Source organism: Protomyctophum bolini (assembly GCF_963924005.1).
Source record: "Protomyctophum bolini genome assembly, chromosome: 8".
Classification (NCBI taxonomy): Eukaryota; Metazoa; Chordata; class Actinopteri; order Myctophiformes; family Myctophidae; genus Protomyctophum; species Protomyctophum bolini.
In genome coordinates this window covers 5,705,257-5,727,928 of record NC_137869.1, presented here as the reverse complement: position 1 = coordinate 5,727,928, position 22,672 = coordinate 5,705,257, and the positions used below count along the sequence as shown (strand labels likewise).

Sequence of the window (22,672 nt, the reverse complement as noted above, 5' to 3'; positions counted from 1 at the left end):
TATGTTTTTTAAAAGGTTTTTTTTTTGTGTAAAATCCAAGCCTACAGTACCTTCAGATATTTAAAAAGCAAGGTTAGTTTACCAGTGAAGGGCAACATGCCTATTCACTGGGGACTATACAAGGCAGAGGCGTCCACCCCCCTGAGTCCAAGTTGAGCTAGACCGCATACCTAAAATTAAGGCCCGGCCCTACCTGTGCCCTCATCAAACCCTGTACACTCAAGACACGCTCCATATATGGCCAGTGCACGCGACTTTAGGGCGAGGTCGCTCCTCTGACCCAGGCGTCTTACTGGTATAGCATAGTTTGTTGATGCAGTAATGGTATTTTTGAGTGGTGCTAGCCACTCCTATAGACAGCAATGTGTGTCGCAATGTCTACGTACGTACGTAGTACATACACGTAAATACATGACGGTTCTGTCTCTGTGTCCGAGCACGGGAAGCTGAAACACCTCACAAATACCACTGGATGGAACTGTTGCGCAGCGACACACACACACGCACACACACCAGGGAGGAGAGCTTGTACAGTACAGTACAGTACAGTACAGTACAGTACAGTACAGTACAGTACAGTACAGTACAGTACAGTACAGTACAGTACAGTACAGTACAGTACAGTACAGTACAGCTCAGTTCAGACGGGTCTGATGTTTTCCTCTCTTTAAAATGTTTTAAAAGTCCTTAAATTGTCATTTCACTCACCGGGGGACCCCAGACTATACAAATAAACTGTCCCACAGGGACCCACTGGCTGAGAACCAGTGAAAACAGCAGACGTGTGTGTGCGGCTCTCCTTACCTTTCGGGCGAGTCGTCCTGCTGATGGACGTTGTTCTCCACCAGGCTCCTGCTGAGGCACGGCTTCACCTCCCCGTCCATCCCTCTCCTATCCTGGGCTGCCAGGCCGTGGGACAGACCGTCCAGAACCGGGTTCAGGGACCTGGACACAATTGAATTATTTTATTTGGTCCACACTTTAAAAGGAAAATGCATAAGGACACAAACAGTATGGGTGCAGTTATGTTACAATCACAAGCCTATGACACATGTTTGGAATCATGATACAGCAAGAATGTCACTCAGCAGCGTCTCTGATACACACACACACACACACACACACACACACACACACACACACACACACACACACACACACACACACACACACACACACACACACACCAAGGTTATGTACGAGTTTAGAATGTTTCCTTTGATGTTCATCTTTATCTTGTTAAGAATTAGCTTTAGTTAATTTTTGGTATTTCTTTATTTATTTTATTATTATTCGTTTTAGTGGTAGTTTTACTTTTCAGCCATTATCAAAAAAAAAATCTGATCTTTGGACAATTTTAGAGCTAAAAAAACTGCTGCAGCTAAAATATTGGACGTTTTCATATCCATCCAAAATAGTAGTCTTATGTAAAAAAATATATATATATATATATATATATATGGACATTGTCTCCATAATTCCAGTTAGTTTAAGTTAGTTTGGTAAACACACAATAGTTTTAGTCATCTTATATCTTCTTCTAAGCTGTACAAACCGCTAGTTTTCGTTATTTATTTGCCTTTAGCCCATTTTGGGCGGAAACCCCTTCTGGTGTTAGCATTATGTTATGCTTTAGCTATTGAAAAAAATAGCAGATCTACAAGCTCATAGCGCGCCACCGAGTGGCGCGCTATGAGCTTGTAGGTCTGCTATTTTTTGAAAAATCAAAGAACGACTGACATATAGAAACATAGCTTTTTTCAGAAAACTGTCAGGATGTATAGAAGAACATTTTTTTAGAATCTGATCTCAGGTCAGAATGGGTTAACCTTTGTTATCTGTACCTAAATTACTATTTTTGTATCCTACTGTTTATTTCACATGTCTGTATGTATGTTTGTTTTTGTATGTCTGTACTCAATTATTAATGTTATGTCTTTATATTGTTTTAATGATGACGATAACTGGGGGGAGGGATGGGGTGAGGGAGGGAAAAAAAATGGTATGTTCAAACTGTACTAAATTGTTGATGCCTACTACCAATAAACATATATTAAAAAAAAAGAGAATGGGTTAACCCCTCGAACCTGGACATGTAGGTGTCAGCAGACAGGGGCCGGCGGTGCAGCGAGGCCGAGGCCCCCGTGTTGGGGGACAGGCGGCTGATCAGGGGGGAGAGGAGGTCCGCGTAGCCGCCGGGCGCCTTGGAGGAGGGCTTGACCAGCCGCTCCACGTGGATGCTCAGGGTCTTCTGCTGGAAGGCGCAGGAGAAGGCCCCGGGGGACAGGTTCTGGAGCCACGACAGCAGCGACAGGTCCAGCTCGTCACAGCCGTTCCCGCACAGCACGTCCACACCCAGGAGCACCTCGCCCTCCGTGATCTCCTCGCCGGTCGCCTTGCTCTGGGGAGGTCGGACGGAAAAGCAATATATATCCCAATCAAATCAAATCAAACTTTATTTATAGAGCACATTTTAAAAGACTTTTCAGACTCCATCATGGCCCATAGCACTTACCCCACCCCCTTAGATAGCAATTCTGTAGACTTAGATAGCATTTGATACAGACTTATAGCATGTTATGTAAACAGCATAAGTGCATTGTATGTAGTCATAGCACGTCATAGTACATAATGTATATCATAGTAGTATAGATGTATAGCTTATATGTATAGTTTCATTATAGATATTCCACTGTTACTTTCTTAGCTTACGCATGTTTCATGATAAATGTTTTTATGTGATGTATTCCCATGCTTTTTGTTCTTGCTTGTAAATCGCTCTGGATTAAGAGCGTCTGCTAAATGCCTAAATTGTAAATTGTAAAACAACCAAGGTTGACCAAAGTGCTGTACATCAGTGGCAAAACAGGCAGGAGAAAACACAGAATATAAACGAGAAACACACTAATAAAAATGACAAAAATGTAAGCATGAAAGCATAAAATGGACTCAGGAGCTGGGATTAAAAGCCAGGGAGAAAAGATGAGTTTTAAGGTGAGACTTAAAAACACCAATGAAAATAAAGATCACGCCGGTCGCCTTGCTCTGACTGGGACGTCAGACGGAAAGCAATCCCAATAAAGATAAGAGAGTTCCGTTTTGTTGTCATGTCATTGCAGGTCTGCAGGAGTAAAATCCCTGGGATTGGGTGACATTTTTTTCCTATCTCCAGCTTTGAGGGTTTGTGTTAACACAAACATTGTGTAAACGCAAACATTGAAGACGAAGGTGAGGACGCAAATTGTGATTGGCCGGAATGAGATGATTGTATGATGATAAGAGCGCCCCCTCCCTTCACAGACACGCGGGTGCGGTTTTGAATTACACTTGACTAATCCTTGACCATTTAATGAAGAACTTACAACATACATTTTAACAGGCGAAGCAACCTGTAAGACACCTCAGTGATTCCCAGGGGACCACTGGTGGGCTGTGAGGATTTTATTAACAACATTAATATTTAAATAAAACCCCACATGTGTGAAGTGAGGTTTACTGCTTGCCTTGGCTTAGAGTTTAAACTAACTCACAGAACACACAGCCCGTTCCCTGACAGAACTCACAGAACACACAGCCCCGTTCCCTGACAGAACACACAGCCCATTACCTGACAGAACTCACAGAACACACAGCCCGTTACCCGGCAGAACTCACAGAACACAAAGCCCGTTCCCTGACAGAACTCACAGCCCGTTCCCTGACAGAACTCACAGAACACACAGCCCGTTACCTGACAGAACTCACAGCCCGTTCCCTGACAGAACTCACAGAACACACAGCCCGTTCCCTGACAGAACTCACAGCCCGTTCCCTGACAGAACTCACAGAACACACAGCCCGTTCGTTCCCTGACAGAACTCACAGAACACACAGCCCGTTCGTTCCCTGACAGAACTCACAGAACTCACAGCCCGTTCCCTGACAGAACTCACAGCCCGTTCGTTCCCTGACAGAACTCACAGAACACAGCCACGTTACCTGACAGAACCCACAGAACACACAGCCCTGTTCGTTACCTGGCAGAACTCACAGAACACACAGCCCGTTCCCTGACAGAACTCACAGCCCGTTACCCGACAGAACTCACAGAACACACAGCCCCGTTACCTGACAGAACTCACAGAACACACAGCCCGTTACCTGACAGAACCCACAAAACACACAGCCTCGTTACCTGACAGAACTCACAGAACTCACAGCCCGTTCCCCGACAGAACTCACAGAACACACAGCCCGTTACCTGACAGAACTCACAGAACACACAGCCCGTTACCTGACAGAACTCACAGAACACACAGCCCGTTACCTGACAGAACACACAGCCCGTTACCTGACAGAACACACAGCCCGTTACCTGACAGAACTCACAGCCCGTTCCCTGACAGAACTCACAGAACACACAGCCTGTTACCTGACAGAACTCACAGAACACACAGCCCGTTACCTGACAGAACTCACAGAACACACAGCCCGTTACCTGACAGAACACACAGCCCGTTACCTGACAGAACACACAGCCCGTTACCTGACAGAACACACAGCCCGTTACCTGACAGAACACACAGCCCGTTACCTGACAGAACACACAGCCCGTTACCTGACAGAACACACAGCCCGTTACCTGACAGAACACACAGCCCCGGGCCGTTACCTGGCAGAACTCCACGCAGCACTCGTACAGGATGCCCTTAATGAGCAGCTGGAAGAGGCGGTTCCCGCTGGCCCGGAAGCCCGCCTCGCTCAGCTTCCTGTCGGCGGGGATGAACTGGGCCACCATGCCGCAGGCCTCGTCGAAGCAGTGGACGCGCGCCGTGCTGGGGTTCCAGTCCTTGAAGTGGGCGTGCTGGGTGAGCCGCGGCAGCGTGAGGAGCAGACACAGCTGGCTGTAGTCCTCCCTGGCGGGGCAGAGGGCCTCCAGGGTGTGGAGGCAGCGCACCGCCTCCTGCATGCTCAGCTCCAGCTGGAGAGAGACGAGAGAGAGACAGAGTTACACTTTTTAACACAATGTAAAAACTACACAAATATTAGAGAGGAGTTCTTCCCAAAGTTTGAAACAAATTTCCCAGAATTCCGAAGTATGACAGAAAGGGAAAGATTACCAGTCCTTCTGGGGGAACAGAAAGAATGTGCAGTTTTGGCTGCAAAATATGTCAATTCCTGTCACAAGAAAAGGGACAACCAGTAGGACACACATACAGTATGCCATGTTTTTTTTTCTGCACCACCTGCTTTATTTTATATTATTTTTATTTATTTTTTCATGTCATTGATATTATGTTGTTATGTTGTTGTTTGTAATATCTGTGATTGTGCTTTGGCAACACTTGTAAAACGTCATGCCAATAAAGCCTGTTGAATTGAATTGAGAGAGAGAGAGACGCGTGGGAAGGACAAACGGACAAATAAAACACATGAGCCCAAAGGTATTTCCTGAGAAACAGGGAGAGAGACAGTTTGATAAGGTTTGGCTGCCCCCCTTGTCCATCACCTGAGTAGAAACGATTAATAGACAGGATGCCACTGATATGGTTGACTGTACGCCATTTTCTTTTCAGATGTTTTCCATGAGCTTTCTATCATCTTATTATATAGTATGCAGTGTCACTGAGCAGTATGGGTGGGAGGGTTAAGGGATTTCTTTATCTTTTTTGTCTTTTTTTTTTTTGTTTCATAAAAGTATTTCATATCATAATGTTTGTAATAATTTATCTGTTCAATAAAAACATATTTGACAAAAAAAAAAACACATGAGCCACAGATGTCACTCACTTGTATTTAACTAATTTAAATCTGGTGGATGGCTCAGGGCAGCCAACCAGTCATTCAATAGGCGAAGCATCTTATTCTGAAAGCAGTTTTAACTCGGAAAGTAAAAAAATCTGCTGTGTAACATCATGTCCCGCGATTGTCATTTATTCCACCCAAAACATTATCTTTGTAATCGAGGATCATATCGTTTAGAGAAATGAGCTGCAAAAAAAGCTCGTTTTACCCAAAAAGAAGAATCCGAGATATTATGATTCGAAAATCTGCGTCCCCATAGACATCATAAGCCAGCGGAATTCATTTACATTTTTCTTTTCTTTTTTTTTTTGCCATCGTACCCGAACCGGCGTCTTATGAGTGCGTACAGGACACAGTTGTGAATGTGAACCGTAATCAATTTATATTAAAAAGGCGTGAAAAGGCACTTTCAGCACTGAGCGCCATATGAAAATAGGCGATATCGGCAGTAAATGAGTTAAAGTGACAAATAAAAGGTACAGACCACAAACCAGTACATTTGACTATAGGGTCAAATGTACAGTAGTCACAACCTCGGCAGTGGCTCAGGGGTAGAGTGGCCGGTAGAGTGAGGTTCCCAGAGGTTTCCAACCGGGCTCCCCCAGAGTTAGTGTTGAAGGTTTACACTCACACCAATGCAGCGGCTCGCCAGTCGCTACATGTGTATTTGTAGGATGAGCAGGGCGAGGGAGTGCTTTGCTCATTCTAGGAACTCCAAAATGTCGCCTACGGCTCGGCACCAATGTAATAAACATAAGCTACGTGAGCAGGCGTGAGTTATTATGTTTTGCGGATTCACCGGTTTGCCCGTTTTATCTATAGAGACAGGAGGAGACGGTGTTTTCAAAGATTTCCACTCTATGGAAACCGTTCTGGTGTAAAAGGGGCCTAAGACTCAAGTTCCATCATGACCACTGTTGATTTCTCTGGTCATTCAACACCGACACTGCTGCTGCTCCGACATGGAAAGTCAGCTACGCACTGATTATCTTGAACTTGACCGACTTAAGTGGATGGTCCCCTGCCGTGGTAGGCCAACTGTCTGCTCTGTATCTGGGCCATTAACCCATTCTGACCTGAGATCAGATTCATACGACGTTTCCACTGGACACACACTGGTCTGATTAACCCATTCTGACCTGAGATCAGATTCATACGAGGTTTCCACTGGACACACACTGGTCTGATTAACCCATTCTGACCCGAGATCAGATTCTAAAAATAGTAGCGCGCCACTCGGTGGCGTGCTATGAGCTTGTAGATCTGCTATTTTTCAATAGCTAAAGCATAACATGATGCCAACACCAAAATGGGTTCCCGTTCAGAATGGGTTAAAGCCCCATTGCTAGTGGGAAAATGGCTACATGGCAACAATAAAAATAGAAATAAAGAAATAAATATAGAATTGTAATACAATAAACTATTTGTATAGCATTTGCAAAATCTATGTTAAAAAGTGCTTTACACCAGAAATTAAATATGCATGTAGACTTAGAACAGCTTAAGAGACAGATAAAAAATAAAATAATTTTAAAAAAATAAATAAAATGAAATAATAATAATAAAAGCAACTTTGATTGATTTAAAACAGTGATTTAAAACAAGGCACAGATTCAGCAAGCCTTTTCTCTAACTGCTAAAGCCAGGTATCGCTATGTTTTAAGTTGAACACATTTGCTGCCGATATGCATATTACGATATTTAATGTTTAAAATTACTCGCTAAAATCCATCTTTTAGCAGCGGCCCGGTTGCTAGGCAACCACACGGCCTGTTTAGAAATATCCTCCCGTTTAACTCACATTTTGAGGGTCTTCCGTTGCCGACATGGCGTTGTTCACACACAGAGTTTCCAGAAACTTCTGCTTCAGAATGATGTAACGAAACCTGCACACAAAATAAACAGTTTAATAAAGGTCCTTTCAGACTGGTGCATTTTTCAGATATTTTATTGCGTTTTTCTGCAGGGACCTTTAGACAAAAAAATGCATTGCATTCCAAGCAACATGAATTTGGTTTGACAGCACGCTCCCGTTACGGATCAGGGCCATTCCAGGAGAACGGTCGGTAGAGCACCTCAAAGCCTTCACTCTGGAAGGACTCGGGGAGGTGCTCGAGACGTTCCAAGAGGAGGGCCCGGTATTTATCGAGCGTAGTCTCCAGGCGGTGGACGCGGTCCTCATAGCCCTTCCCAAAGGTCTCCTCTAGGTAGGTGAAACACTCCTTGATGCCCTTCTCCAGAGCGTTGATGCGGACCAGGCGGTCGTCGAAAGCCTTCTCGAGGTGATGGAGACGGCGCTCTAAAACCGACAGTTCGGAACGGACAATGGTCTCCTCCGGTTCAGATTTCCGGTCAAACCTCCGGGGAGATTCCGCTGGGTTCATTCTGGTCTGATGGTACCGCTGTGGATCACCACGGGTGCAGAATGAATGGAATGAAGCCTGGGCGAATTAAGGCACAAGGATGGATCTTCCGGGAGAAGTAGTTCAGGTTTAAGATCTCTCGGGAGGGTTGTCAATTGTAAATCCTTCGAATCACAAGACAACAGTGGAGAGCACAGACAGTTTGAGATGCAACAACTATAGAAAACAAACAATTATAAAAAAGCAACAATGAACTGGAAACCAAGGCGTGGCGGTTAAAATAGGCAAGCACGGGGAGGAGGTTACATCATGGTTGCGTCACCCGGACCCAACACTTCCAGAGGAGGTTGCATCATGGTTGCGTCACCCGGCCTAACACTTCCAGCTCGGGGGGGCAGCGTATGAATGAGGTTTGGCCATTATTTTATCTGTTCCATAGATGAAGATGTATGTCGTCTTAAAACACTTTACATAGATTGTGCATCAATTCACCAATTCACATTTCACACACACATTCATACACTCATGGCGGCGGAAACCACGCAAGGCACCAAACCAGTACATCAGGAGCAATTTGGGGTTCCAGAGTCTTGCTCAAGGACACTTTAACACTAACTCTGGGGGAGCCCACAGGGTTCGAACAGGCAACCTTGCGGTTACCATCCAGCCACTCTACCCCCTGAGCCACCGCCACCCGTAATTAATTAATTATTTTATTATATGAAATTAGATATAAAAAATTATAATCTCTGTAATGTAGACCATTTGGTGAGTAGGCTGCAGTTATAAGAGATAATAAAAAGAGACACTGTGATGTTATCGTTACTGTATACTTTAAACAGGCTCACACACGCGCACACACACACACACACACACACACACCATTCTATGACAGGCGCCTAGTCCGCTGGGATCCCATCATTGCTGTCAGCCGATCCCTAAATCAGTGAGACACTAACAGAATGTCATGACAGCGACCCGTCTAGAGAAGAGAAAGACTTCCCCCCCAGATCTGTTCTCTGGTAAGGCAATCTCTTTCAGTTTACTAGTTCTTATATACCAGTACTTATGTGTATAGTGACATAAAGAACAAAAATATAACACAAAGCGTATTCACAATGATTAATTAATTAAGCAGTAAAGACATTTATTTTCAAAGATTTCAAACATTGAAAATAGCCAATCTTCAAGCTGCCATTTATACATGATATTGCCATGCGTGAAAGTATGGGCGGGAACCCCTTTTGGTGTTTTAAGCATTATGTTGTATACTTAAAAATAGCAGATCTACAAGCGCTACGAGCTTGTAGATCTGCTATTTTTGAAAAATCGTGAAAATGCAGTGCAAATCTTTGAATATACATTCTTTCAGCGTGAACGCTTTAAACACAAATCTTTGCCCTCTGCTGGGGGGGTCCCTGGAACAACATATTTTCAGATGGGGGTCAGCAGCCAATTACATAATAGAAACAGAAGTGTTTGACCAGGAACCAGACAGAAGTGTTTGACCAGAACGACGTAGAATATTGTTGGGATGGAAATCCCCAACTTCCCCTTCTATTGCTATGTGGCTTAAGGATATTATGGGATTTTTAAAATTGGAAAAAATAAAGTTTACAATTAGAGATTCAACAGAAAGGTTCTTTTCTAGCTGGCAACCATTTATTACCTACTTTGAGAATCTGAGAGTACTTCCGACAGACTAATTGAATCAATACTATGTGTGTTTTTTGTGTACTGTGTATAGAGGGTGATGTATGACAACGTTCCGAACACAATCTTTTCCAACAACTTGTGCCTGATTATCTTTTGAACTTGAATAACCCAACTCATAATTGTATTTATTTTGTTTTATTTTATTTTTTGTTATTTATATTGTTTTTGTTATCTGTGCTTGAATTATTATTTTTGTATCCTACTGTTTATATCATATGTCTGTAATGTATGTTTGTTTTTATGTTTTGTCTGTACTCAATTATTAATGTTATTTCTTTATATTGTTTTAATGATGACGATAACTGGGGGGAGGGATGGGGTGAGGGAGAAAATACATAAATATGGTATGTTCAAACTGTACTAAATTGTTGAAACCTATTACCAATAAACATATATTAAAAAAAAAAGAAGGTGTTTGACCAGGAACCAGACAGAAGTGTTTGACCAGGAACCAGACAGAAGTGTTTGACCAGGAACCAGACAGAAGTGTTTGACCAGGAACCAGACAGAAGTGTTTGACCAGGAACCAGACAGAAGTGTTTGACCAGGAACCAGACAGAAGTGTTTGACCAGGAACCAGACAGAAGTGTTTGACCAGGAACCAGACAGAAGTGTTTGACCAGGAACCAGACAGAAGTGTTTGACCAGGAACCAGACAGAAGTGTTTGACCAGGAACCAGACAGAAGTGTTTGACCAGGAACCAGACAGAAGTGTTTGACCAGGAACCAGACAGAAGTGTTTGACCAGGAACCAGACAGAAGTGTTTGACCAGGAACCAGACAGAAGTGTTTGACCAGGAACCAGACAGAAGTGTTTGACCAGGAACCAGACAGAAGTGTTTGACCAGGAACCAGACAGAAGTGTTTGACCAGGAACCAGACAGAAGTGTTTGACCAGGAACCAGACAGAAGTGTTTGACCAGGAACCAGACAGAAGTGTTTGACCAGGAACCAGACAGAAGTGTTTGACCAGGAACCAGACAGAAGTGTTTGACCAGGAACCAGACAGAAGTGTTTGACCAGGAACCAGACAGAAACACGCTCACCTCTTCTTGTCAAATGTGTCCATGCTTTCCAGTGGCTGAATGAACTGCAGAACCTCGTCCCACTGGCCATCCAGAATGAGCTGTCTGTCAAACACATAAATAATAATACATAAGAGTAATTCAGAGTCTTCTCTAAACCTTTTCTAGCACAGGGACATACTTAACCCATTCTGACCCGAGATCAGATTCATACGAGGTTTCCACTGGACATGCACACTGGTCTGATGGACCCATTCTGACCTGAGATCAGATTCTAAAAATGTCAGTCGTTCTTCGATTTTTCAAAAATAGCAGACCTACAAGCTCGTAGCGCGCCACTCGGTGGCGCGTTATGAGCTTGTAGATCTGCTATTTTTCAATAGCTAAAGCATAACATGATGCTAACACCAAAATGGGTTCCCGTTCAGAATGGGTTAAAAGACTAAGTTATACTCTGCACTTCTGTGGATACTTGGTGGATTACCGACATTCTGATCAAACATAATACATATTCATACTGGAATAACAAATGAGGGTAAAGATGGGGGCAAAGAAAGAGGCAGTGAAAAGCTTCTGCAGGGATGTTTTCGGAGGGATAATGTACATGTGAGAAGGATTTAAACAGCACCAGGGGGACAAGTGGACAGGGAATTTAAACTAGTTCTACAAAAATGTAGCGCACTGCACCTCTCTGATCAGGTCCAAACTTGGTACAGGACAGAGAATCAATGTCATTTTTCTGCACAAACATCAAGGCCACCATTCAGCAAATTCTACACTGTGACAATAGTTATTATCTACTGCCACTTAGAGCAGACTACAGTATTGTTCTTTAATTCCTCCTCCGCGTCATCAGTTCCCATACCCGAAGGCGGGGGTTGGCGAAAGGGCCTTTCTGTGTGGAGTTTGCATGTTCTCCCCGTGTCCCCTAGGGTAGGTGCCCTCACAAAAACATGCAGTAATCCTGGTCTCTAAACTGCCTCCCCCTGGCCAGCCGGGGCGCCTGATGGAGGGGAAAGGAACTGGTTGGAATAACGTGTTCCTTCCACGTCCAACCAGGGAAACTCCCCCCCCTGTCAGGTGTAAAGGAGCAACTTGGACACTCAAGCATGAAGGAAGCATGAGTTCAAGTCCGTTGCTCTCCCCAGGTTGGCGGAGGGTGTGTAGAGCCCAGGATCACATTAGATGATTGACACAGGGGTGAAAAATGGGTTACAAAATCGTGGGATAAAAAATATATAAAAACTCAACAACTCAACAATCCCCCATTCACGAGAAAGCACTTGGTGAGGTAAACTCCCCTTTATCAGGAAGTAACCTGGGACAGAATGTGGCTCTAGGTGGGCGGCCATCTGCCTCAGACAGTGGGAGCGGCCAAAGACACAAACAGGCCTTAAGGATCAAACTGTTGGACATGCAACTATAGGTAGAGAGGAGAATCCCACACGCTTGGCCACGCACAAATCAGACATGTTATTTTAAGACGTATGCATGAACTAAAATAAAGAGATGAGACATTTTCTAATTCATGGAATGTAAATCATATGGAATTTCAATATTCTGGTCATGTAAACATGACACCGGGAAAACCGGCACTGTCCACAGCCCTGCAAGATAACATGGGAAAAGGACACATATTATGAAGTCTATAGGCTTGCATTGGCAATGACGCATCTGAAGCACATGTAAGTGTTTGTAGTTTGTTTGATTTACATTGGAGTATGGGCTCACTGAAAGAAAACTACAAGTTACATGTTCACTATAATGACACCCTAAAAATACAGCCGCCAGTTTTAATTAAAGTGGTTAATTTCACTGACCTGTGTCAGTGACCATGTCTAATTAAACCCATATTAGGCTAACTAGGTAACTGCAGTTATAGAGCGTCGCAGTCCCGCCACCCTTTCATGACGACCAGAGACCCGGAAAATAATTCCCCGTTCATTTTCCTCATAGACTTTTCAAAATGTATTTATTTAAATGAGTTTACACCGCGGACAAAGCCAACTCGAGTTGTGACTAATCATGAAAATAAACACAATGTTTTGGGCTGGTCAAATAATTAGAAAGAAAAACAATATAATATATTATTATGATATGAAGATAAAAATGGGTGAGGTGATCCTCGGTATGTGCAATGGCAGTAGCCGGTGCATGTCAAGGTGTCAAATTCAACAATGAACTTAACCCATTCTGACCTGAGATCAGATTCATACGAGGTTTCCACTGGACACACCACTGGTCTGATGAACCCATTCTGACCCGAGATCAGATTCTAAAAAAATGTCACAGTCGTTCTTCGATTTTTCAAAAATAGCAGACCTACAAGCTCGTAGCGCGCCACTCGGTGGAGCGCTATGAGCTTGTAGGTCTGCTATTTTTCAATAGCTAAAGCACGACGTGATGCCAACACCAAAAGGGGTTCCCGTTCAGAATGGGTTAAAATGTAGTCCGCTGATCAGAGTGTCCACCCACAAGGCAAATTTAGTACATATTTGTATTTTTATAAACTTTTCAAATTTCTTATCCCTCATCCCTTTACTAATACATCTCTTCTCCATCAGTCCTCCTTTTGAAATATTAATGATCATGATTGCCGTTTTTGGAGCAATACCCTGGTAATCCCATATTTAACCCATTCTGAACGGGAACCCATTTCGGTGTTAGCATCATGTCATGCTTTAGCTATTGAAAAATAGCAGATCTACAAGCTCATAGCGCGCCACCGAGTGGCGCGCTACGAGCTTGTAGGTCTGCTATTTTTTGAAAAATCGAAGAACGACTGACATTTTTAGAATCTGATCTCAGGTCAGAATGGGTTAATCAGACCAGTGTGTGTCCAGTGGAAACCTCGTATGAATCTGATCTCAGGTCAGAATGGGTTAACGTCATGAATGAATGTGTGGGGTAATTCCCTGAGGCCAACGTCTGCAGAAATGCAGACTTATACAGAAAGCATGCATAAAGTGATCTGAGGGAGCACGGTCATGCACGTGACAGCTTGACAGTGGGACAAGCCCTATAAGTCCCTGCAGGCTTCACATGGACGTGCCTTTAAGTCTGTCAGTCCACGAGGGTACTTAGTGAAGAAATTGGGATACATTTGGACTAGGCCATAGAATATGACTCGATCACCACAAGTGTGAATGCGCCCCCCTGTGGATCTTGTCGTGCTGAATGTGTGTTCCACGCACAGAAATTAGTCTGCTGGTTTGTATAGTAGTTAGTGCCGTTGCGGGGTGTTCAGGCTACTTAGCCTATAGCCTAGGTGCTGCTAGGTCACCAGATTCGACCCGGGGCGAGTGGGTTTAGGGGCGAGTGGGTTTAGGGGCGAGTGGGTTTAGGGGCGAGTGGGTTTAGGGGCGAGTGGGTTTAGAGGCGAGCGTTCTTGTATTAGTCTCAAATGCGAGGTCCTTGAAATAAAGAGAAAACAACGCTGAGAACCAACCCCTCCCTTGTCCCTTTATGTCCCTTCCAGTACCTGAGGAAGAGCATGTCGTCCCTCCCTTGTCCCTTTATGTCCCTTCCAGTACCTGAGGAAGAGCATGTCGTCCCTCCCTTGTCCCTTTATGTCCCTTCCAGTACCTGAGGAAGAGCATGTCGTCCGAGTAGAGCCCGTTGATGACCCCGCTCTCCTTCTCCAGCGCCAGCATGCTGATGTGCAACTTCCTGGAGTTCAGGAAGTCCAGCATGAGCTTGATCACCTCCGCCTCCTTGATGTTGATGGTCTCCTCCGCCGTCATGGTTACCGTCCTGCAGGTCACTGCCGTCAGCGCAGGTGACTGGAGGACAGGGGGACGAGACAGGGACGAGAACAGAGCACCGGGTAGATGATCAGTGCTTCTCAAAGTGGGTCCCAGGAATCCACAGGGATTCGTCAGGGGGTCCCCCCCAGCTAAATTAGAAAATGCATAGCATCGAAATCGTGTAAACCTCTTATATCAATATTTTAACTTTTTGTGTTTTATTGCGAATTGACTCCCCACTTGATCATACTACAGCATCACACAATAGCATAAGTAGCAGATCTACAAGCTCAACATGTGGCGCGAAGCAACATGGTCTGAGCTTGTAGATCTGCTATACTTTTGAATTTGAAGCCTGAAAAGTAACAGTTTGGGATATATGAGGTTTCCACCCGACAGAGAAGATGTACATCAGCTATTTAAAATAAATTACCTTTCATTTTATGCAAGTACTTTTACTGTCTGTAAGTAAAAGTATATGTGTTGTTGCAAAATACATCTGTACCTTAATCCCTTTCAAGTTGAATACAGGCCGTTTACAACATAGTGATCGACACTTTTACTAAAGTCTGTATACAGGCCTACTTCTTCCACCACTGGATGACATGATGCAGAAGGTCAGACACGCTGAAAACATGCGTCCTCTCTGCAGTGAATGTCAAGTCTCATTTCATCTCATCTTGCAAAGAAAAGAAAGAAAAGAAAGAAAGACTTATCCTTCCAAAATGACCCATATATATGACCATGCTGCTTGCAGTTGCATTCATTATTTGAATAACAACGTTTTGAATTGAATGTGAAACTCACGTGATCTCCTACACAGAGGTGTAACTAACAACACAAATGCCGATTCTGATGCGTTCACACTTTCATAATAGAGTGAATAGAAATGTGTGTTGACACTATCAACAGGGATAACATGGGAAGGGTGCCAAGGGTACCCATTTCTCACTATAGGTTCTAAAGGACAAGCATGAGCTTATCACCACCACTATGCATATGTATGTTCCCATTTTTATTAGGATACAATCACACCTAAAAAGGATGCCCTCTCTGACTCACACACTTAAAGGGTTAATCATTGCAACATCATGCAGGCTGCTGTGCTGTGTGGTGATGCAGTGTGCTGTGCACTTGCGTCCTGTTTTGTGTCCCATTAGTGCACTGTGCACATGCATTTATGTCGGTGAGTGAAATAACGAGCTATGGGACACTAAGACACAATCAGTCAGTGTGACACCGTCCGAATCTTCCATAAAAGACGAATTGAGTGGCATTTACATTAAATGGGACATAGCTCATGCCAGCATGCAGCAGCAATGATACTATACTACTGTATCACCTGGCAAAGCCGAGGCGTTTTCTGAACGTCAGCTACGTTGTTTATGATCGCTGCTGCATATGCATGGCAACATAAATATACTGCGCACGCCGGCGTAGACAGTATACAGACCTAAGCAGTAGACACGCTGTTCAGCAGTACACTTCACAGAACAACACAGCACAGATAAAACACAAGAGTCAGACACAAATACATTTGTGTGACTGTCTGTTCCGCAGCATGGCGTTGATGTAGTCTCCCATGCAGGTGCGCAGGCATGGACATTTTTACAAACCTAGGAAAGCGTGTCTGTCTAGGAGGCTATAATGTGTCGCTAATACAATAATGTGTCCAATTAATATCATGGGCTTTTTTTGCTTAGCGCGATAAAGACTCTTGATATATTGGACACATTGCTAGCGTACGTGTGTTGTTTTAGCTGCCAAGTCAACAACACACGCCTGGCCGCCCTAGAATCAATCCAACTCTCTCTTTTCTCACTATAGTGTCTCACCTGTCAGTTGTTTTCACCGAACACGCACCGTACATTAAGGCGATCGAGTCCAGTCCACCTCCGACTGCATGGGGCCGCGGACCGTGCGACAGAAACTGCGATGAAAATGCAAACCCAGTAGTTTGAATGAAAGTGGTTATTTTATCGTGTGGAAAAGCTCCTGACCCCGTAGGCTATGTCTGTCTGTTTGTCGTATACACAAGTCTGGTTGCCAGCCAAGCCGGTGGGGCGCCGCTGCAAACCACCAATCAAGTACTGAGACACACACCCACAAACACACACACACACACACACACACACACACACACACACACACACACAGTACAATAATATGACCTTTATATCAGCAACTTTACAGAACATTAACTGTCATGCACTTTAGGGATAATCAGGTATACTAGCCTACTCATGGATACTGCCTATTCTGTGTATTGATTTAACGTTAAACGCTATATAATTAACTCACTTATAGTCAACAGAAACACCAAACACTGCAAGCAGACACCAGTCTGACAGCAGGGCTGATCTGAGACAATGCCAGCAGCAGTGTGGGAGGGGTGCATGCATGTAGGGCACATTGTGTGAGGGTGCTTGGGCACATTGTGTGAGGGTGCATGGGCACATTGTGTGTGGGTGCATGGGCACATTGTGTGAGGGTGCATGGGCACATTGTGTGAGGGTGCATGGGCACATTGTGTGTGGGTGCGTGGGCACATTGTGTGTGGGTGCGTGGGCACATTGTGTGTGGGTGCATGGGCACATTGTGTGAGGGTGCATGGGCACATTGTGTGTGGGTGCATGGGCACATTGTGTGAGGGTGCATGGGCACATTGTGTGAGGGTGCGTGGGCACATTGTGTGTGGGTGCGTGGGCACATTGTGTGTGGGTGCATGGGCACATTGTGTGAGGGTGCATGGGCACATTGTGTGAGGGTGCATGGGCACATTGTGTGTGGGTGCGTGGGCACATTGTGTGTGGGTGCATGGGCACATTGTGTGAGGGTGCATGGGCACATTGTGTGAGGGTGCATGGGCACATTGTGTGTGGGTGCGTGGGCACATTGTGTGTGGGTGCATGGGCACATTGTGTGAGGGTGCATGGGCACATTGTGTGAGGGTGCATGGGCACATTGTGTGTGGGTGCGTGGGCACATTGTGTGTGGGTGCGTGGGCACATTGTGTGTGGGTGCATGGGCACATTGTGTGTGGGTGCGTGGGCACATTGTGTGTGGGTGCGTGGGCACATTGTGTGTGGGTGCATGGGCACATTGTGTGTGGGTGCGTGGGCACATTGTGTGTGGGTGCGTGGGCACATTGTGTGTGGGTGCGTGGGCACATTGTGTGTGGGTGCGTGGGCACATTGTGTGTGGGTGCGTGGGCACATTGTGTGTGGGTGCATGGGCACATTGTGTGTGGGTGCATGGGCACATTGTGTGTGGGTGCGTGGGCACATTGTGTGTGGGTGCATGGGCACATTGTGTGTGGGTGCTTGGGCAGTTTGGGCACATTGTGGGTGTGTGGGTGCATGGGTACATTGTTATGTTATTTTTATTATTATTATTTATTTATTTTTGGGGGGGGCATTTTCATATTCGTTTGGGGGTCCATGACACGAAACGGTTTGAGAACTTCTGGGTAGCCACTCAAAAAACAGGCTAAATTGAGAGGCTTTCCGAGGCTAAAATTGTAATGGCTTAATTTGTCTTTTATGAAAAAGTCAATATGATCTTTTTTTAGTAGCCTATATAGGCGACCCACAAACATGAACTTTTTTTAATTTATTTTGTAATGAATTGAAGGCAGAATTTTAAAACATCTCATTATAGTACACTGTTGACAGATTACATTAAAACAATATGGTCTCTCTATCAAACATATAAGCCTATATGTACTTATACCATAATTATGAACAACACCTCACAGTCCGGGGCCATGCTTAGTTTTATTCAATGCAAAATAAAAAAATGAAATAAAAATGAAATGTTCTGCATGTTGAATGAATGAATGACAGCACAGCGTCCGATGAACAAAACCAGTGAGCACACATCATAACATCATAACACTGTACAGTTTTTTCCTAATCATTACAGTTGAGTTCACCATTCAAACCTGGCCTTAAACAGCCAAGAGACAAGACCAATAAAACAGCTTTTTCTCCCTGCAGGAAAATCCTTAGGACTCCGTCAAGTTTGCATTTTTCAAAGACATATATGTACAGTACAACTTGTCATTTGGTCAAGTTTATAAATATAAGCCCATATACAAAGCACCAATGTTGGCAAGTATATGCATGTTTGTGTGTGCGCATGGAAGTCTCTGAGCACTATACCCGTATATGCAGCAACAAGATTTGCCCTGCACTTTTTCATTATATTAATAGAAACAGTCAAATTGAATTTGACTTTGACCTAGTGAAGGCAGGCAGACAGGCCTGGTGGTGTATGCAGGTCTCTGTGGACAGCATCAGCATGGGTCATCTTTTCAGTTAATGTACTACAATACATTGTGATGAGTCATTTTAAACACATCTGTGTGTAAGAGTCTTGCGTTTAAATTGCTTAACCAATTTAGACCATGGATAGGATAGTTTATAGGCTTTCAATCAGGGAAAGCACATCTGTCAGTGTCATTCAAGATTCATTCATTTTATTGTCTAAATGTCTCTTTTGGGTCACAAGCTAAAAAGATTAATTTGGGAGCCACTGATCTAGGCTATTTAGCCAGAACAAATGCTGTGTTCAATTAGTGTACAACAGTAATAGATGTGTGTAGTCCAAAAGTAGACACATGGATATGTTGAAAATTGTCTGAAAATGGAAATGATCAATTACTTGCAGTGGTCAAGCAGTGTGAGGCATCCCCCATACCGTAACTGTAAATTAAAATAAATGAATGCTGACATTAATGCAGATGCAGGAATGTTGACCGGCAAGACATGTAGATATTTAAAATGTGCTATAATGATATTTTTTTATTAAAAAGTTAAAGCTCAATATTCTGATAACCTGCTGATGAATGCGTTCTCTCTCCTGAATGGATGAGGGTGGTATCCCGAATAATTTTCGGTTTGACTAAAGAGCATGGGGAGACAGGAAGACCCCTGGTACTGACCTCTGCAGTATAGGAAGGACTACAAGGGGAATATAGAGCTACTTAACAGTTATTTTAATAAAACAAATCACTCAGAGCACTTTGAAGTGTAAAAAGTTTGAGAACTGAAGTGCCTGCCAAACAAAATACACGTAAAAGTCCTGCATGATTCAATTGTGACGAGAAACAAAACCGGTCATGCAATTTCCTGGTTATTACCGATGATGGATATTTTAGTCATAATTCAGAAAATATACCAGTGGGCAAACATACCAATACACTTACAGAAACTTATTCCAAATAAACTACATGATGCAGTACACTTAATTCAAAGAATTTCGTTCCAAAAAAAAATAAATATCTACCATTGACAAATGTGTTACAATGTATCACCTATTTCAGTCCTATAGGTGGGTGACTCCTGCATACATACTGAAAGATAATCATCTGATAATGGCTTGTTATCACATCGGAACAGAACTCTTCATTCGTAAAATGCAAAGGAGATAACACTGAACTGTGTTTGTTCGATTTGTTCACAAACCTGTTGTGAACGAGCAGCAGTCTTAGAACAACCTAAAACAAGATTTGTTTTTGTGTAAAAATCACCTTTTGTTTGGTGCTTGGCTCCTGTGGAGCGCCGCAGACACACGTACTTGTGTGGCTAACGCTATAACACCTAGCTGTATGCAATGCTTTCATTGTTTGGCCCTACGTAGTCTTACGTACCTTAGCTGTACAAACAGAGTCTTATACCCACAGAAATGGAGAAGAGAACAAAAAAGCATTCTTGCCAAATACAAAAAAAACAACTAAAGGCTCACCAAAGGTTAAACCGCTTTACAATCACCTCATCATCCTCACAAAACTGAAACGAGCATAAGGCCACACCGAAAACCGACCTGTACAAAAATGAGTCGAAAACATTCAGTGCTTCAGTTTAGGAACACATCCGGCTGCATTCACTCTTCCTCTTTTCTTTTGACTTTTGGCACGTACAAAAGGAAAATAAAACAACTTACGCACACTCGCATGCGGTACTTAGCTCGCTCAGAGCTAACAATCTAGTAAAAACACATTAGTAATGACATTTACATCTTTTTCTCTTTTTGTTAAATAGCGATATTACATTCCAGTTGTTCAACGATGTTCCATAAGTTCATTAGTGTCCAGTTGGGAGCATGTGTGTACTGTGCTGTTCACACTATGATCCGGAGTGTTCTCTGGAAACACTAAAAAAAATGCAACAAACTAACAAACAAAAACAAAAGAGTGTGAATTCAACTGAACAACTGACACTTGCAGGTGTTTGAATCTCATGGATATTTACAGTGAAGTGCAATTTAGAAAAACGGGAATGTTCCGTTTGAGAGGTGAAATGGATGGGATGTGAGGGGGTGGGGGTGGGGGGTTTAAGGCCTATTCATACTCTAGTTTTAGGTGATGAGGTGACCACCGAAATGGTGGTCATAAGTTGCAAAAGAAAAGAATAAGTCTGCACACCGTTTTGAAAGCTCCCCAAAAACTTTATTTACCAAGCAAGGCCGGGAAAAATCACAACCTTTAGGCCTCTGTGGCCTTCGTCAGGTATATTGATCCACGCCTTGGTAAATAAAGTGTTTTGGGAGCTTTCAAAACGCTGTGCAGAGACTTATTCTTTCTTTTGCAGTCTGTTCATTTTGTTTCGAGCAGCCGTTGAATTAGCCTGGGGATGTGCTTGCACCTCCTGACCACTTCACCTCATAAAGGCTCATACATAGTCTGGATTTTCGGTGGTGGGGTGACCACCGAACTACAACATGACGTCACGAGCCGCAGTGAAGAGCAAACAACCGCCACCGCTCCAGCCCTTCTCTCTCTGTTTTTACTCACCACCGCTCAACGTTATTTCAGCTCCGGTGGTCAGCTCACCACCGGAGCGGTGGTCACCTCACCACTGAAAATCCAGACTATGTATGAGCCTTAAGTTGACCACCGTTTCGGTATGAATAGGCCTTTAATTAAGTCAAGTCAAGGCGTCCATCATTAGGTGGGGGTCCACTAGGACTGGGCGGCGGCGGCGGGCAGCACTTTCTTGGGCGTGGCGGGTTTCTTGGTGTGCCACAGGTGGCCGTGGATGGTGACGGCGTCCACGCTGGCCGACATGGTCTTGGCGGGGATCTGGCTGAACTGCTTGCGGTCCGAGTTGTACTTGTACAGGCCGTGGATCATCTTGGCCGTGATGCTCTTGGGCCCCACGCCGGTCAGCTTGGCGATCTCCTCCTGCTCGGGGAGGTAGGTGTACAGCGAGCGGAACTGGCAGCCGCCGTCGCGGAACAGCACCAGGAAGTTGTGGGCCCCCGATTTCTCCATTTCCTGTCGGAAAAGTCGGGACTATTCATTCCACAATCAACCAGTGTTGTTTTCGTCGACTAAAACGAAGACGAAAAATGTTCGTCGACTACCTTTTTTCACAGACGAAAACTAAATGGAAACTAAATGAAAACTAAGCTATGGTGACTAAAACTAGACTAAATATATTGACAATTTCGTCAACAGATAAAAACTAGAATAAAATGCTAGGAAGGGAGTAGTGGACAGGAGATCCAGTATAAGTCATTTTACACTTGGTTGCATTCTGAAAATAGCTGATCTACAAGCTCACAACGCGTCTCAACTAGACTAACACTAAGACATTCCAGGTGACTAAAATGTGACTAAAACTAAATGAAGTTTCAGTCCAAAGACTATGACTAAACTAAAATAGAAATTTGCTGCCAAAAACAACACTGCAATCAACTGAATGCGATATAGTCTGGAACTACACCTCCCGAAATCCCGAGTATGGAAGCTGCCATTTCCGTTCACGTTTAAAAATATCTTTAGCATTTTAGTTTTTTATTTCCATTTCTGCAGCAAGCTATATAATTATGCTTAGATGATTTCTATTTATAGATTTGCACGACGAAACGGGGGAGGAGTCTTAACATCCTCTTTATATTTTACTCATGGTCAGAGCTTCCTCTGTAGACTGTATGATTGCGAGAGGCAACAGTCTGGCCCACGTGAGACCAGAAGAGACGCACGCGGGGCGGTGGTTAGAATCGTGTGTGTGCGTGTGCACTGTACGTGTGC

The 22,672-nt window shown here is 44.0% G+C and overlaps 2 protein-coding genes across 2 annotated transcripts in view; both read right to left on the bottom strand.

Annotated features, from left to right (window-relative positions):
• Positions 1–16,579, bottom strand: part of LOC308319579 (WD repeat-containing protein 47-like) — a gene marked incomplete at its 3' end in the record, with an annotated part of 34,309 nt that extends 17,730 nt beyond the window's left edge. The window contains exons 1-7 of the mRNA XM_080769681.1: positions 16,470–16,579; positions 14,474–14,670; positions 10,910–10,993; positions 7,586–7,670; positions 4,652–4,960; positions 2,088–2,401; positions 805–945 (exon numbers count right to left, since the gene is read on the bottom strand). Of these exons, the coding sequence (XP_080625807.1) occupies positions 805–945; positions 2,088–2,401; positions 4,652–4,960; positions 7,586–7,670; positions 10,910–10,993; positions 14,474–14,631 (1,091 nt within the window). The 5' untranslated portion in view covers positions 14,632–14,670; positions 16,470–16,579. The remainder of the gene's footprint in view (positions 1–804; positions 946–2,087; positions 2,402–4,651; positions 4,961–7,585; positions 7,671–10,909; positions 10,994–14,473; positions 14,671–16,469) is intronic.
• Positions 16,580–18,391: 1,812 nt separating this feature from the next.
• camsap2a (calmodulin regulated spectrin-associated protein family, member 2a) overlaps positions 18,392–22,672 on the bottom strand; it is a 95,408-nt gene continuing 91,127 nt past the window's right edge. The window contains exon 17 of the mRNA XM_080770226.1: positions 18,392–21,913. Coding sequence (XP_080626352.1) covers positions 21,599–21,913 — 315 coding nt within the window. The 3' untranslated portion in view covers positions 18,392–21,598. The remainder of the gene's footprint in view (positions 21,914–22,672) is intronic.